The 16,998-nt window shown below is 43.8% G+C and overlaps 2 protein-coding genes across 4 annotated transcripts in view; one reads left to right on the forward strand and one right to left on the reverse strand.

Moving 5' to 3' along the window:
* XPO5 (exportin 5) overlaps positions 1 to 8,384 on the reverse strand; it is a 49,560-nt gene extending 41,176 nt beyond the window's left edge. Inside the window, exons 1-6 of the mRNA XM_030796085.1 lie at positions 8,056 to 8,384; positions 5,765 to 5,886; positions 4,790 to 4,862; positions 3,135 to 3,272; positions 2,775 to 2,957; positions 909 to 935 (exon numbers count right to left, since the gene is read on the reverse strand). Of these exons, the coding sequence (XP_030651945.1) occupies positions 909 to 935; positions 2,775 to 2,957; positions 3,135 to 3,272; positions 4,790 to 4,862; positions 5,765 to 5,886; positions 8,056 to 8,160 (648 nt within the window). The 5' untranslated portion in view covers positions 8,161 to 8,384. The remainder of the gene's footprint in view (positions 1 to 908; positions 936 to 2,774; positions 2,958 to 3,134; positions 3,273 to 4,789; positions 4,863 to 5,764; positions 5,887 to 8,055) is intronic.
* Positions 8,385 to 8,400: 16 nt separating this feature from the next.
* The window catches only part of POLH (DNA polymerase eta), a 43,701-nt gene continuing 35,103 nt past the window's right edge, over positions 8,401 to 16,998 (forward strand). For 2 of the 3 annotated variants that reach the window (XM_030796092.1, XM_030796095.1), the window contains exons 1-3: positions 8,401 to 8,751; positions 13,906 to 14,046; positions 14,588 to 14,722. In XM_030796092.1, the coding sequence (XP_030651952.1) occupies positions 13,910 to 14,046; positions 14,588 to 14,722 (272 nt within the window). In that variant the 5' untranslated portion in view covers positions 8,401 to 8,751; positions 13,906 to 13,909. The remainder of the gene's footprint in view (positions 8,752 to 13,905; positions 14,047 to 14,587; positions 14,723 to 16,998) is intronic. The other variant, XM_030796093.1, reaches the window with a different exon arrangement.

A 16,998-nucleotide genomic window follows, 5' to 3' on the forward strand; every position in this document is an offset into this window, starting at 1 on the left:
CAGGCATGATGGTATGCATCTATAGTCCCAGCTACTCATGAGGCTGAGGTAAGGCTCACTTGAACCCTGGATGTTGAAGCTGCAGTGAGCCATGTTTGCGTCACTGTACTCTAGCCTGGGTGACAAAGTAAGACCCTGTGTCAAAAAAAAAAAAAAAAGGAAGTTTTTCTTTTTTTTTTTTACTTCCCTTCCACCATAGCTCAGTGATCAAAAATAAAACAAAGGACAGGCCGGGCGTGGTGGCTCACACCTGTAATCCCAGCACTTTGGGAAGTTGAGAAGGGCGGATCATGAGGTCAGGAGATTGAGACTATCCTGGCTAACACAGTGAAACCCCGTCTCTACTAAAAATACAAAAAACTAGCCAGGCATGGTGGCGGGCGCCTGTAGTCCCAGCTACTCGGGAGGCTGAGAGAGGAGAATGGCGTGAACCCAGGAGGTGGAGCTTACAGTGAGTCGAGATCGCGCCACTGCACTCCAGCCCGGGCAACTGAGCAAGACTCCGTCTCAAAACAAAAACAAAAACAAAAACAACAAACGACAGATGCAGTGGCCCACAGTCACTTTGGGAGGTCGAGGCTGGAGGATCACTTGAAGCCAGGAGTTTGATACTAGCCTGGGCAACACACTGAGACCCTGTTTCTATAGAAAGTATTAGCTGGGCATGGTGGTGTGCACCTATATTCCCAGCTACTCATGAAGTTGAGGTGAGAGGATCACTTGAGCTGGGGAGGTCATGGCTGCAGTGAGCTGAGACCACACAACTGCACTCCAGCCTGGGCAACAGTAAGACCTGTCTCCAAAACAATACAACACAAGCAAAGCTGAGGTCACCATCCACTAGGGGCACGTATCCCCTCACCTGAAAGGTTCAAAGGTCTCCTTCGAACTTTATAAAGAGCTCTTACCTTTGACTCCTGAGAAGTATCTGTCTTCTGAAAGAAGTATAAAGATCCAGTGTTTTTAATAAGCAAAAGACCACATAATAACTTTCTACCCCCCCCATCAATGCCCTTGAATAATGATTCTTAAATATATGCAATTTTTAATCTTGGAAAATAACACAACTTTACTAAGCATGCATAATTGATATTCCCCTAGGGAGAACAAGTAAAGTCAGAAGCATAATTAAATGAATACAATTTATGATCATGTATGTATAGCATAACTATATGAAAACCATGTACTCAAAAATACTGGATGCTGGCCAGGCGTGGTGGCTCATGCCTGTAATCCCAGCAGTCTGGGAGGCCAAGGCGGGTGGATCACCTGAGGTCAGGGGTTTGAGACCAGTCCGGCCAACATGGTGAAACCCCACCTCTACTAAAATTACAAAAATTAGCCGGTGTGCTGGCGCATGCCTGTAATCCCAGCTACTTGGGAAGCTGAGGCGGGAGAATCACTCGAACCTGGGAGGCGGAGGTTTGCAGTGAACCAAGACCGCACTACTGCACTCCAGCCTGGGCAACAAAAGTCAAACTCCATCTCAAAAAAAAATATATATATATATACACACATAATATACATACATATATATATACACACACACACATATATACATACATATATATATACACACGTATATACATATATATATGATATTAAATACATCAAAATAGTGGCTATTCAGTGAATACACAAATATGGTTGATTTTTATCCTTATATTTCAAATCCATACAAAGGCACATAATGTTAACTTACAAGCATATAAAATTAGGCCAGGCGCGGTGGCTCACACCTACAATCCCAGCACTTTGGGAGACCAAGGTAGGCGGATTATTTGAGTTCAGGAGTTTAAGACCAGCCTGACCAACACGGTGAAACACCATCTCTACTAAAATACAAAAATTTGATGGGCATGGTGGCAGGCACCGGTAATCTCAGCTACCCGGGAGGCTGAGGCAGGAGAATCGCTTGAACCCAGGAGGCAGAGGGTGCAGTGAGCCGAGACTGTGCCATTGCACTCCAGCATGGGTGACAGAGTGAGACTCCCTCTCAAAAAAAAAAATAAAAAAATAAATAAATAAATAAATTAGTATTTTCCTAACGAACCCTTCTGAAAATAAAATTAAGAATAACACCTATGGCTGGACTCGGTGGCTCACACCTATAATCTGAGCACTTTGGGAAAGCAAGGTGGGTAGACCACCTGAGGTCAGGAGTTTGAGACTAGCCTTGCTAACACAGCGAAACTCCATCTCTACTAAAAATACAAAAATTAGCCGGGTGTGGTGGCACATGCCTGTAATCCCAGGAGGTGGAGGTTGCAGTAAGCCAAGATTCCTATCTCTTTTTTAAAAAAAAAAAGAAGGCCAGGCGCGGTGGCTCACACCTATAATCCCAGCACTTTGGGAGGCGGGCGGATCACGAGGTCAGGAGATCGAGACCATCCTGGCTAACACGGTGAAACCCCATCTCTACTAGAAATACAAAAAATTAGCCGGGTGTGGTGGCGGGCGCCTGTAGTCCCAGCTACTTGGGAGGCTGAGGCAGGAGAATTGCTTGAACCTGGGAGGCAGAGGTTGCAGTGAGCCGAGATCATGCCACTGCACTCCAGCCTAGGTGACAGAGCGAGCCTCCGTCTCAAAAAAAAAAAAAAAAGAAATAAAGAAAATGAGCTCCAGTTTTTCTGTCATTTCCTAGTTTTTTATTTTTTTTGCTTATAAAATAGGCTTTCATTTTGCTGACCTAGACACCCTAGTTCCTTACTGTAAGATTAATCAAAAACACTCATATTGGAAAACAGAAATGTTATAGTAGGGGTATCCCTTACCACTTGCTGATACTTGTTTACATTTTCTTGAAGTGTGTTAAGCAGAAAACTGAAGATTCTTTCCATGTTCTGGGTTAATGTTTGCTGGATGTCCCTTCTTCTTTGAGGGGGAAGTGTCTGAAAAGTCACTACATCCTCTGCCAGTCGCAAAAGGATAAACATCACCAATTCTGTCTGTGTTTCCTATACCAATAGAAATAAGCTAGTTAAAAACTAAAATATCTTTTCATTTTATGTATATCCAAAGGCTATTTTCTGTTGCCAAAAAAAAAAAAAAAAACCACAAACAAAATCAAACAACAAACCCTGAAGTTTGTTCCAAGGAAAAGTATACCAAACTGATATAGCTGTGTTTCATACCCCTTGTTTGGAAAGGGTGTCCAATTCTATTAGCATGTCAGGCCAATGCTGTGGCCACTCTCGCTTGATCATTTCCACTACAATTCGAGACAGAGCATCTTTAATATGGTTCTCCTCTTCCAACATGTTCAATGTTCCCTGAAAAAGAACAAGAGATATTAAGAGATAGGCAAGATTGGATTCCAGAATTCCAGAAAAAAGCTGGGCTGTAGAGTTGTACAAAATTTATCAGCAGGCCTACTTTTAAACCAAACAGAAAAAATGAACCTGTTCTTCATGCCTGAGTCACTTGTCCTGCATTCTCGCTAATCACTCTTCTACTTAAAGCTTAAGTGAGGGTTGCATCACCTAATAAAAAGGCTGTCATATAGAGAGCTAGGATGACATCATTATTCTTTACAAAATGAAAAGATTCTCATATTGATTGCTTCAGTTTGCAGAAGGTCAGGGAGGAAGGGTATAGAAATAAGGAGTACAGTGAGTAGCTGGTAAAATGGAAGGGTATGAAGGGGCAAATGAATATTTTACCAATAGTTCTAATACTAGAAGACGCAGAAGTATTAGAAGATCCCATCTCTCATGTCTTTTATTTAAAAAAACCAAGAAAGAAAAAAGGCTACAATTTTGAACATGTTTAAATTCATATTCTGTTTTGTGTTTAAAGAGACAGTCATCCAGTCATCACACCTGTAATCTCAGCATTTTGGAAAGCCAAGGTGGGAGGATTGCTTGAGGCCAGGGGTTTGTGACCAGACTAGCATGGGAAACATAGTGAGACCCTGTCTCTCTAAAAACAAAAACAAAATTAGCTGGGCATGGTACCACATGCCTATAATCCCAGCTACTTGGGAGGCTAAGGTGAGAAGATCACTTGAGCCCAGGAGTTCGAGGCTGCAGTGAGCTATGATCATGCTAATGCAATCCAGCCTGAGCAACAGAGACCCTGTCTCAAAAAAAAAAAAAAAAAGTCATATATTCTAATACTTGAAACAAATTCATTCTGCATACTTAAAATTCTGCATGTTTTTCATCATTAGTATCACATAGTAGTTGTTTGGAATAAAAGAAAATAAAACAGTGTTTCAATCTAATTTAGATCCAAGAATCTTGATTTGTTGAAAATATTTAATCCCCTCTGCCCTGTCTTTATAATTTAAAAAACAGAAGTCAATACATAAGTGTGATTAATTAAACCTAGTAAGAGACATATGCTGAATTGTGCTTTCTGGTTTTTTTTTTCCTTTGGAGATAAGGTCTTGCTCTGTTGCACAGGCTGGAGCACCATGGCACCATCACAGCTCACTGCAGCCTGGACCTCTTGGGCTCAGACAATCCTCCCACCTCAGCCTCCTGAGTAGCTGGGCCACAGACATGCGCCACCACGCTCAGCTAATTTTTGTATTTTTGGTAGAGATGGGGTCTCACTGCATTGCCCAAGCTGCTCTCGAATTCTTAGATGCAGGTGATCCTCCTACCTCAGCTTCCCAAAGCACTGGAATTACAGGTGTGAGTCACTGTGCCTGGCCTGAATTATGATTTCTTGTGCTGTCTGACCTATTTAGAACCAGTGAATTTTTACACAAACTCTCTATTGAAGAAGTCACGCTTTGCCTAAACTACCTTGGAAACATGTCTCCCAACCACCCATTCCTTACATTTGCAATCAGCTCCATGACACTGTTCTTCAGATACACCTTCTCCAATCGAGACATGCCGTTCCACCGAAACCTGGCCACCAAAATGCATAAAGTCAATAGAACCACTTTAGAAGTCTTGTCTTTACAAGAGAATAGCATGGATTTCTACATTTGATTACGCTGGAGATTTCATTAAGAAATTATACTTTTGATTCTGTACCCGTCAACGAACGGGCAAAAATGATCTACATTTAACCAAAATACTAACAGAAAACTTCTTGGGAAAAGGTTTTATGTATGCAGTGGTCTATTAACTGGAATCTGCACAAGATTTGTACCACACGTCAGCTTTTCCTCATGATTTTACTGATGTGCCAAAAGTGAATATATATCTAGGTCAACTGCAACAATGTACTTGCTTTTCAGAAAATGCAATTTTGACATCACTCATTTTCTGTGCTGGCTTACAAAACAATTCCGGAAAAACTATGGCTAAGTCTTAAAGGCTACCTCTTCTGATAGGTGTTGAGGGTAGGACAATCAAGTTAGGATGGGTTTTCAGTTATTCTCATATAATCCTGCTTTGGATGTACCATCCAGAGAAGGCACATAAACTCAGAAAGAGAGAGAGAAAAAAGAAAGCCACAGTGCCTAATCAGAGATTCACTGACCTATACATTGCATTACTCTAAAAAGGCTTCGAGGGCTACTGGCATATAGTCAGAGCTCAGTAAAGTATTGGCTAAATGGCAGGTAATATTTGTTGAATGGGTAATATGTACCACACACTTTACATGGATGAAGAAACTGAAGAAAAGAAAGGTTAAATCTTGAATGAGAGCTCCTGTGAGGTTCTGATAACATCTAGGGGATCATTCCTTTCTTCTTGGAGATTGCTCTTCTCTACTCACCTAAACAGCATCTCTATAGGTTATATAAGATAGAAAGATCTGTTCTCTCAGACTTCAGTGGTAATGTCCAAGAGCTCCTTACTTGACAACGTGTTCCAGGATCTGAAGGCCAAAATGTCTGACGATGGCAATTTGTGTTTTCTCAGCCAACCTCAAGCCACAGGGGACACAGATAGGACACTTTTCTTTAAACTCTTCACAAAACTGAAAGAAGAAAAGTTAGTGTTTCCTTTCAAGGGCTGAGAGAATAGGGACTAAAAGAATTTCATCTTAAGAATCTCCAACCAGGGCCGGGTGCAGTGGCTCACACCTGTCCCAGCACTCTGGGAGGCTGAGATGGGTGGACTACTTGAGTCTAGGAGTTCGAGACTAGCCTAGGCAACATGGCAAAACCCCATCTCTACTAAATATATACATATATATATATATGTTTTTTTTTTTTTTTGAGACGGAGTCTCACTCTGTCGCCCAGGCTGGAGTGCAATGGCATGATCTCGGCTCACTGCAACCTCTGCCTCCCAGGTTCAAGCAGTTCTCCTGCCTTGGTCTCCCGAGCCCAAGTAGCTGGGACTACAAGTGCAAGCCACCACACCCAGCTAATTTTTTTATTTTTAGTAGAAACGGGGTTTCATCATGTTGACTAGGCTGGTCTTGAACTCCTGACCTCAGGTGATCCACCTGCCTTGGCCTCCCAAAGTGTTGGGATTACAGGCGTGAGCCACTGCGCCCGGCCTACTAAAAATATTTTTTAAAACTAGCCGGGCATGGTGGCAGGTGCCTGTAATCCCAGCTACTCAGGAGGCTGATGTGGTAGGAGAATCACTTGAGCTCGGGAAATCAAGGCTGGAGTGAGCCGAGATCTCACCACTGCATGCCACCCTGGACAACCAGAGTGTGATCCTATCTCAAAAAGAAACTCCAACCTAAGCTACATGTTTAAAGTTGCAAAACCTAGATCAATATTATATGGATCTCCAAGCACAGTTGCTTTTAAAATATATTTAATATAAAAATAAAAATATAAAATATGTAAAATGTTATACATATACAAAACATTTCCTCCAAGTGGTGTTCACTCTATTTTATGTATATATATTATATACATATATATTATGAATAAAGAACTGATAAACATTCTTTCCAGCGTGATGGTTCCAGATTTCTTCCATGCTATGGCCAACAGTAGCCCTACTAGTGTTGGAAAAAAATGGACACAAAGGAATAAGAAATTATGTTAGAGACATTCCCCTGATGTACATAGGGGTGAAATAACAATTTCTAGGGTTTCTTTTAAAAACCTTCGAGGCAGGGAGAGAGGATAGGCAGTGGAAAAAGTAAATGCGGTAAAATCTTTAATTGCTGAATTTAGGTGACAGGAACATGCAGAATCACTGTCGTATTCTCTCCACTTTTGTGTCTATTTTAAATATTAATAATAAAAACCAAACTAATAGAACCCAATTGTTTCTGATTCCAAACCCTGTGGCATACATCTACATATTGTAACATTTTCTCCAAGTGGTGGTCACTCTCTTTTTTGAAGTTAACATCACTTTAAAAATGTACAGCACAAGTATTTTCTCCTAAATGGCCATTTCTCACAGCCCACACACGTTGTTTTATGGGCAAGTAAGCTTGAATTGTATTAGCACCCCCAAACTGCAACATAAGTCAGTACCAAGAGCAGAGCATTCTGGTCTCAAGCAAACTCCTTTCAGGAAACCAAAGTGCCCTTGTTAAAATGCAAAGTAAGTGGTAGAAGTTATCTTTGCGCAAAATAGCCTAAAAAAATTACACTCAAAAACATGGGAGAAGTAGGGGTGCGAGAATTTCCCCGGAAAATGTCCAAGACACAAACGAAAGTTAGCGAGAGATGTTAAAGGATATAAGCATAAGGGTACCAGAGGGGCTGGAGCTCGGTCAGTTCGGGTCAGGGGAGTGGGCCAGCAGGAAAACGTTTTAGTGCAGGAGAGACCGTAAAGAATGAAGCTGGTGTTGGGGGCGGGATATACACGTGCGCCTCGGGAAGGCGAGGGGATGTCGGGCTTGGGGAATGAAAATGGACGAGGGTCGTGTTGCGGACAAGAGTGCACAGAAGCGAGGAAAGGGGGAGGAGAGGGCTGTGGGAAGCTGCGGCGAGATGAGAAGCAGCTAGGTACCGGAGTGTCCCAGGCAAAGGACAGGAGCAGCGAGTAGAGAAGGCAGGGGTTTGGGAGAGGCGCGGAGGGCCGCGAGGGGAAGGTCCCGGGGAGTTGGGAAAGGAGGTCCAGGGGCCGCGTGGGCGGGAGACTACCCCAGTTACAGGCGGCGCCGGAGCTGCTGGGGCTGGGAGAGGGTGTCGGGACCGGCCCAGGACGCCAGGACCCCAGCTACCTTGAGGGCTTCCAGCCGGTAGCGCTGGGTGGAGTTGGGGTCCATCATGACCGTCACCGCTTTCACCAGCTGCTCGCACAGCGCGTTTACTTGATCCATCGCCATGCCTAGCGCCACGCCTAGCGCCACGCGCCGAGAGCGCACACCACTGCAGTCCCGGGACCACGAGGCACGACAGCTCCCTCGGCGAGACCACCCGTTGGTACCGGGCCGCGGCGGACAGGCGGGGGTGGGAAGCTGGAGGAGGAGCGTGAGCCGCAGCTCGCGCTAGGAAGAAGCCGGCGCTGCGCACGCGCCCGGCCCGCCACTGCGCACGCGCCCGCGGAAGTGGTGGCTCCCGTGTGAAGGTTGAACTTAGGTGGGCGGGGCGGGAGGCGGAAGAGCCGCGGTGCGCAGCCGCGTCAACGGCCCTTCGCAGCGGGCGCGCTGTCAGACCTCAGCCTGGCGGCGTCGTTGCTGGGCGCGCCGCTCTCGGCTGATCCCTGCTGGGGGGACGGTTGCCCGGGCAGGATCCTTTATGATCCCTTCTCGGTTTCTCTGTCGTCACAGGGAATAAATCTCGCTCGAAACTCACTGGACCGCTCCCAGAAAGGCGAAAAGATATTCAAGAGTCCTTCCATTTTCCTTCCAGTGGGCACCGAGCCCAGCATTTTCGGCAACCGCTGCTGGCAGTTTTGCCAGGTGTTTGTTACCTTGGTAAGAAAATTTAGAACCGTTCGCTGTCCCTGTGTTCAGACTTTCTATGTTGCCTTGGCTATTGGTTTTATAATGTAGCAGTGACTGGGCCAACGTTACGTGAAATATAAATCATGCTAACGGGATAAGGCCCTGGTACTGTCTTCTAAGATTTTTCTTGTAGAAAAAAGTATGTTTTTCCTGCAGTTCTTAAACCTCTCTCTTGGAATTATTTTCCTGGATGTGTTATTACCTGGTGGGCACTAAACTTGTTTTGTGCGGATTGGGGTAACTCGAGATGTTTAAAGGGAATAATTGCAATCAGTGAAGGCTTGTGCAGTTTTGATAATTGGCCAAGTGCTATGTATAAGATTTCAAAGTAGTGTAATCCTTATCCAAAAGCATGGCTTGGGCAGAAAGTCTTCTTCATTTTCCATCTTTATAAAGCTCTTGGCCGGGCGCGGTGGCTCACGCCTGTAATCCCAGCACTTTGGGAGGCAGAGGCGGGTGGATCTCCTGAGGTCTGGAGTTCGAGACCAGCCTCGCCAACACGGTGAAACCCCGTCTCTACTAAAAATACAAAAATTATGTTTGCATTTTTAGTATTTTTATACAGGCGTGGCGGCGCGCGCCTGTAATCTCAGCTACTCGGGAGGCTGAGGTGGGAGAATCGCTTGAACCCGGGAGGTTCAGTGAGCCGAGATCGCGCCTTTGCACTCCAGCCTGGGCGACAGAGCGAAACTCCATCTCAAAAATAAATAAATAAATCTCTTGCTTTCTCGAATAAATACATAAACGGAAAACCTCAATAGCTTTATTATCAGTTAAAGTCTGCATGTCTGTTTTTGTGATTGTGTGCTTCGTAAATTGTGTGCTGAACATAAATCACTGCTTCCTATTCCTGCTCCACTTCTGGTATTTGGATCTAATATGGTGCTTAGCCTGTGTTTTTTTCTGTGACAATACTATTTGTTGGCTCAATCTGTTCCAGTACTACTGAAAAGCCACTTCAAAGTAGAGAGATTTCTGGCATGTTATGGTTTTAACTTGTAAATGTTTAAAATACCACATTCTGCCTGTTTTAGGCGTCGATTGGAATTTATAAGGAATTAATGCTTTGACTGCTCTGATTTTAATTATTTTTCTTTCCACTCACCTTCCTGCTTTGCAGTTGTAAGACACGTTTTTTTTCAAGATGAATGTTAGTTTTTGAAAAACTTTTTTTAGAATACAGTTGGTGCTCACTCAACTGTATAACCTGTGTTTCTCGTATTTAAATCATGGATTGCTGGTGTTTCGATTGTCTTATTTAGGTCTTGGCTCCCAAACTGCTGCATATTGGAATTACCTGGAGAGCTTTTAAAAATCCCCGGCCCGGCGCGGTGGCACACGCCTGTAATCCCAGCACTTTGGGAGGCCGAGGCGGGCGGAACACGAGGTCAGGAGATCGAGACCATCCTGGCTAACACGGTGAAACCCCGTCTCTACTAAAAATACAAAAAATTAGCTGGGTGGGGTGGCACGTGCCTGTAGTCCCAGCTAATGGGGAGGCTGAGGCAGAGGAATCACTTGAATCCGGGAGGTGAAGGTTGCAGTGAGCTGAGATCTCACCACTGCACTCCATCCAGCCTGGGTGACAGACCGAGACTCTGTCTAGAAAAAAAAAAAAAATCCCCATGCTAGGCTGATCGCGGTGACTCACGCCTCTAATCCCAGCACTTTGGAAGGCCGAGGTGGAGTTAGAGGCTAGCCTGGCCAACATGGCGAAACCCCGTCTCTACTCGAAATACAAAAATTAGCCGGGCGTGGTGGCGTGCGCCTGTAGTCCCAGCTACCTGGGAGGCCAAGGCACGAGAATCGCTTGAACCCGGGAGGCAGAGGTTGCAGTGAGCCGAGACTGTGCCATTGTACTCCAGCCTGCACAACAAGAGCGACACTCTATCTCAAAAACAACAACAACAACAACAAAAAACTCATGCCCAGGTCATACCAATACCAATTAAGTTAGTATATATAGTTGTGGAAGTCAAATATCAATAGTATTTAAAGCAGCCTGGCCAACATGGCAAAACCCCATCTTTACTAAAAATACAAAAAAGCCGGGCGGGGTGGTGCGCACCTGTGTAATCCCAGCTACTCGGGAGGCTGAGGCAGGAGAATGGCGTGAACCCGGGAGGCGGAGGTTGCAGTGAACCGAGATTGTGCCATTGCACTCCAGCCTGGGCGACAGAGCAAGACTCCGTCTCAAAAAAAAAAAAAGTACAGATTCCCAGGTGATTTTAATATATAGCAAATTTTGGGAGCCACTGCTTTATATTTCTTCTTCCAGATTACTAAAAATGTTAAATAATAGACAGCATCCACTCTCAAGCATGTAGGGTTTGTTCTTCCAAGCTACCTTTTTATATGTTTATCTGTTAGATTGAGTTTTCTCTTGTGTTTAAGAAATTTACATGAATGGTAGAAAAATCACGGAATGCTACAAAGTAATTGTTATAGGCACGAGCCACTGATGGGTGCTTAGTGATTGAAAGGTTGAAGAGAAACAGGATGTTTGCCGTCTGAAAGTATCTTTGATATTTTTAAGTTACAAAAGGAAAAATAGTAATGACACGTATAATGACAAATGTGGCAAAAAACATTTCACTGATCATGGTTAAATAGGTAATAAGGTATATTGACAGCATGTCTTTCACCCGCCCCATCACTGCCATTATATTCTTGCCCAAAATGCATAATCTTAATCATACGAAAACATCAGACAAACCCAAATTAAGAGACATTCTCAAAATAACTGACCAGGCCGGGTGAGGTGGCTCACGTCTGTAATCCCAGCACTTTGGGAGGCCGAGGCGGGCGGATCATGAGGTCAGGAGATCGAGACCATCTTGGCTAAGATGGTGAAACCCCGTCTCTACTAAAAATACAAAAAAAAAAAAAAATTAGCCGGGCGTGGTGGCAGACGCCTGTGGTCCCAGCTACTCGGGAGACTGAGGCAGGAGAATGGCATGAACCCGGGAGGCAGAGCTTGCAGTGAGCCGAGATCGCTCCACTGCATTCCAGCCTGGGTGACAAAAAAAAAAAAAAAAAAAAAAAAAAAAAACTGACTAATACTCTTCTCGGCGGGTGCGGTGGCTCACACCTGTAATCCCAGCACTTTGGGAGGCCGAGGCAGGCGGATCACCTGAGGTCAGGAGTTCGAGACAAGCCTCGCCAATACAGTGAAACCCCGTCTCTACTAAAAATACAAGAATTAGCTGGCATGGTGGCAGGCGCTTGTAATGCCAGCTACTCGGGAGGCTGAGGCAGAAGAGTCGCTTGAGCCCAGGAGGCGGAGGTTGCAGTGAGCCGAGATAAAGCCATTGCACTCCAGCCTGGGGGGACAAGAGCAATACTTTGTCTCAAAAAAAAAAAAAAAAAAAGCGTCATGGTCATGAAAAACAAGGAACAACCGAGGAAATGCCACAGATTGGGAGGGAGTAAAGTACGTAGTTAATAATATACCAATGTTTGCTTTTAAATTTTGATAATTGTGTTAAGTAAGATGTTAACATCAGGAAACTGGGAGTAGGAGAACTCTACCATTTTTGCAATTTTCTGTAAGTCAAAGTATTTCAGAGTAAAAGGTTGACATTTTTCATGAATGCTATGATGTTATATATTATTTTCTCCTTCTCTTTTCTCTGAATTTATACTTGAGATTTGTCTGTCAACTAGATTCAATATTGGTTCTCTTCCCCTGGTGATGTGCATTTTAATTTCCATTTCCCCATGACTAATGATGGTGAGCCTATTTTTATGTGCCAATTGGCTATGTTTGTATTTTGTGGTCAGTTCTTTTAAGGATAAGTATTTTTAAAGCTTTTAATACCTATTGCCTTCATAAAATTATACTAATTTATTCTTATGCCAGCAGTACAGGTTGAGTATCTGTGATATTGTGATATATGTATGTTAATTTTTGTCCACGGTTCCTAGCTCATAACTCCCCTAGCTTTCGTTATAATGTTGGAGCTCTTGAAGCAAGCCTCCGAAAACAGAATCTCTCTCTGACCTTCTCCTGCCCTCCTTTCACCTGCCCAAAGCAGGACTCTAATCTTCCCCTGCCTTTCTGATTATGGGTCATAAGACTTTCATTTCAGAAGAGTTCCTACCCCATACCCTGGAGGAAGGAATGCTAGCCAGAGAGGCCAGGAAGAATCTGTACAGGCCTTGCTGGGTTTCCCTAGTCTGTTAGTATTAGATCATATCTTTTTTGTCCAGTCACATTTCTACACAGGTGTCAGTCATGCCTATCAATGAAGTCTCCATAAAAGGCCCAAGAGGAGAGGGTTCGAAGAGCTTCTGGATAGGAAAAAAAAGAGGTTCCTGGAGAGTGGTGTTCCCAGGGGGGGCATGCCTTGCCATGTGTATCTCTTCATCTGTATATACTTTATAATAAACTAGTAAATTTGATTCCCTGAGTTCTGTGACCCACTCTAGCAAATTAACTGAACCCAAAGAGGGGCTCATGAGATTCCCAATTTATATCCAGTCAGTTAGAAGCACAGGTAAAACAACCTGTGGCTTGTGATTGGCATCAGAAGTAGGGGGCAGTCTTGTGGGACTGAGCCATCAACCTGTGAGATCTGACGCTTTCTCCAGGTAGATAATGTCAGACTCAAATTGGAGGATACCCACTTGGTGTCTGCTGCAGAATTGATTGCTTGTTTGTTGGCAGGGAGAAATCCTCACACATTTGGTCACAGAAGTCTACCTTGTTGATTGTTGTTGAGTGAAAGAATCTTAAAAACTGTTTTTTCCACTCAGGATATCTCTAATCTGAAATTTGAAATCTTCCAAAATCCAAAAATTTTTTTGCACCAACACAGCATTCAAAGGAAATGTTTATTAGAGCTTTGTTGGTTTAGGATTTTTGGATTACGGATGCTTAACTGGTGATTATAATGCAAATATTGCAAAATTTGAAAAAAATGCAAAATCTCAAGCACTTTGGATCCCAGCCATTTCAGATAAGGGATACTCAACCTGTATATTTAAATGCCTATTTCATTCTTGTTAGTTTCCATGCTCCCATGCTCATGGTAGCTCATCAGTAAAAGAATGGAATTACAGTTTTCCCTGGCATTTTGGATTAGGTGTTTTTCTAACTGCCCATAAAATGTTGTGTTACAGAAAAATGGCTACTGGACAGGATCGAGTGGTTGCTCTCGTGGACATGGACTGTTTTTTTGTTCAAGTGGAGCAGCGGCAAAATCCTCATTTGAGGAATAAACCTTGTGCAGTTGTACAGTACAAATCATGGAAGGGTGGTGGGTATGTATCATTGTTATTGTCACAACTATTCAGTGGTAACACAGTGGCACTGTGGCAGGTCCTTTGTTGTGGTGGTGGTGGTGACAGGGCCTTTCTCTATTGTCCCATCCAGAGTGCAGTGGCACCATCAGCTCACAGCAGCTTTGACCTGGGCTCAAGTGATCATCCCTCTTCATTCTCCCAAGTAGTTAGAACTACAGGAGCGCCCCACCATGCCAAGCTGATTTTATTTTTGCGGGGGTGGGTAGAGATGGGGATTGGTTGGGGGGGCAGGGCTCACTATATTGCCCAGGCAGGTCTTGAACTCCTGGCCTCAAGCAGTCCTTCTGCCTTGGCCTCCCAAAGTATGGGAATTGCCAGCATGAGCCACTGTCCCTAGCCCTATTTTTGAGATTTCTGAACTGCTTCGTTTTGGATTGAATGATGGCATCTGTGGTCAAAAAGTTTCTAATATGTTTATAGATTACTTGTGTTAAATGTTACTTGTTTTTGCTTGTGATCATATAATATGTTTTCTGTTTCCTTTTTTTTCTAACCTTAGAATAATTGCAGTGAGTTATGAAGCTCGTGCATTTGGGGTCACTAGAAGTATGTGGGCAGATGATGCTAAGAAGTTATGTCCAGATCTTCTACTGGCACAAGTTCGTGAGTCCCGTGGGAAAGCAAACCTCACCAAGTAAGAAAAAAACATTATTTAAGGAGACATAAAGGAGTCGAAAATAATACTCCATGAGGCTAGGAACTGGTGTTTTGAATTTGTTTCGTGTAAATAACACCTGAAAAAATTGTTTTTGGTTAGCCATCTTGTCTCTGTGAAATGAAAAACAGATTTTAATATTGTGTTTTGGGGACAGTTCAAAACCATTATACCATGTAAGAGTTGCCGCCTTTGATATCTATTCAGTTCCTTAATTGTTCAAAATTGGTTAGATTAAGACAATACCAATTCCCATGTTCTCCGTCCAAAAATCTAAAGTATTTGAAAAATTGACTGTGAAACTGAGAATTTTTCCAGGAAAGGCTGAGTCAAACTGACATTCTAGTACAATATCAGGAATTAGTTGCTATAATTGAACAATATCAAGGGAGATTTCTTTGTTTTTAGATTAAGCTATCTCTCCGCAAATATTAGAAGTTTTGACTTGGAATGGGGGATATGTGTCAGCATAGCTAAGTCAGAGGTAGGCACAAACCCCAGCCTTTAATCCTAACAGCTAATATGTATTGAACATATTATCACATGCCAGGCACAGTGTTAAGCTCTCTATAGGCAATATCTCTATTAAATCTGACATTGTTATAAGGTAGGTACTAATATTACTCCCCCTTCACAGATAAGGAATCAAGTTCAGAGAAGTTAAATAATTTAAGTTAGGCTAGGGGTGATGGCTCATGCCTGTAATCCTAGCATTTAGGGAGGCTGAGGCGGGCAGATCACTTGAGTCCAGGAGACCAGCCTGGGCAACATGGGGAAACCCCATCTCTAACAGGAAATACAAAAATTAGCCAGGCATGATGGCACACACTTGCAGTCCCGGCTACTCGAGGCTGAGGTGAGAGGATTGCTTGAGCCTGGGAGGCAGAGGTTGCAGTGGGCCCAGATCACACCACTGCACTCCAGTCTGGGTGACAGAGTGAGACCCCGTCTCAAGAAAGAAAAAAGTTCAGACAGCTAAGTGAAAGACTGAGGATTCACATCTGTTTTTTAAGATTCTAGTATCTATGTTCTCAAGGTACAGTATACTATGTGTTGTGGTATAGGAATCAAGCTTTGACTCAGGACCTGACATGCTTCTGAATTCTAATTCTAATTCTATGAATTAGAAGTCTAAAGGTAGAGTGGCATAGCCAGACCCACATTGGAATTATTGGTAGAAAAGAAGATAGACTTGACTGAAGATTAAGTTTTCCAAATACTCTTAAAAATACCTTGCAGTGATTTGCTCAAGAGGCTGTGAGGAAGCACTGAAATAGAGTATTGTTTTAGAAAAACTCAAACTATGGTTTTCCTCTCCTCTCACACCACAAGAACAATCAACACAGAAGACATCTGTGACCAAAGGTGTGGAAGTATTTCCCCACACACCAATCAGCAGACACCAGCTGCATGTCCTCCCAGTCAATTCCAACACTGTCTACCTGGAGATGGCATCAGATTCCACATGTTGAGGGCTCAATACCACAAGAACACCCCCTCCTTCCTTTCCATCACAAGTCCAGGCCTTCAGAACATCTGAACAGCTGGCTTTAAGTTGGGGTTCCCACAACCCCCTCTTCGGATTTGCTTAGTTTGCTGAAGCGACTCACAGAACTCAGGAGAATACTTATGTTTATTGGTTTATTATAAAGGATATTACGAAGGATACAGATAGGTTGGGCATGGTGGCTCACGCCTGTAATCCTAGCACTTTGGGAGGCTGAGACAGGAGGATTGCTTGAGCTCAGGAGTTTGAGACCAGCCTGGGCAACATAGTAAGACCTCATCTCTACCAAAATTAAAAAAAAAACACACACACACACACACAAAATTAGCTAGACATGGTGTTGTGCAGCTCTAGTCCCAGCTACTCGGGTAGCTGAGGTGGGAGGATCGCTTGAGCCCAGGAGTTTGTGGTTGCAGAGTTATGATCAAACCACTGCATCCAACCTGGGCAACAGTGAGATCCTGTCAAAAAAAAGATGATGATGAAGAGATATATAGAGCAAGGCATGTGAGAAAGGGTGCAGAGCTTTCATGCCCTCCCTGGGTGAGCCACCCTCCAGTAATCTCTACTATTACAGCTATTTGGAACCTCTCTGGACCCTGTCCTCTTGGGTTTTTAGGGAGGCTCCCTTATGTACTTGTGACTGATTAAACCATTGGCTATGGGTGATCAACTTGACCTGCAGCACCTCTCCTCCTCTCACCTCCCCAGAAGTTGAGGGGGTGGGGCCAAAAGTCCCAACCCTCTA

This window comes from Nomascus leucogenys, chromosome 17, assembly GCF_006542625.1.
Source record: "Nomascus leucogenys isolate Asia chromosome 17, Asia_NLE_v1, whole genome shotgun sequence".
NCBI classification, from domain to species: Eukaryota; Metazoa; Chordata; class Mammalia; order Primates; family Hylobatidae; genus Nomascus; species Nomascus leucogenys.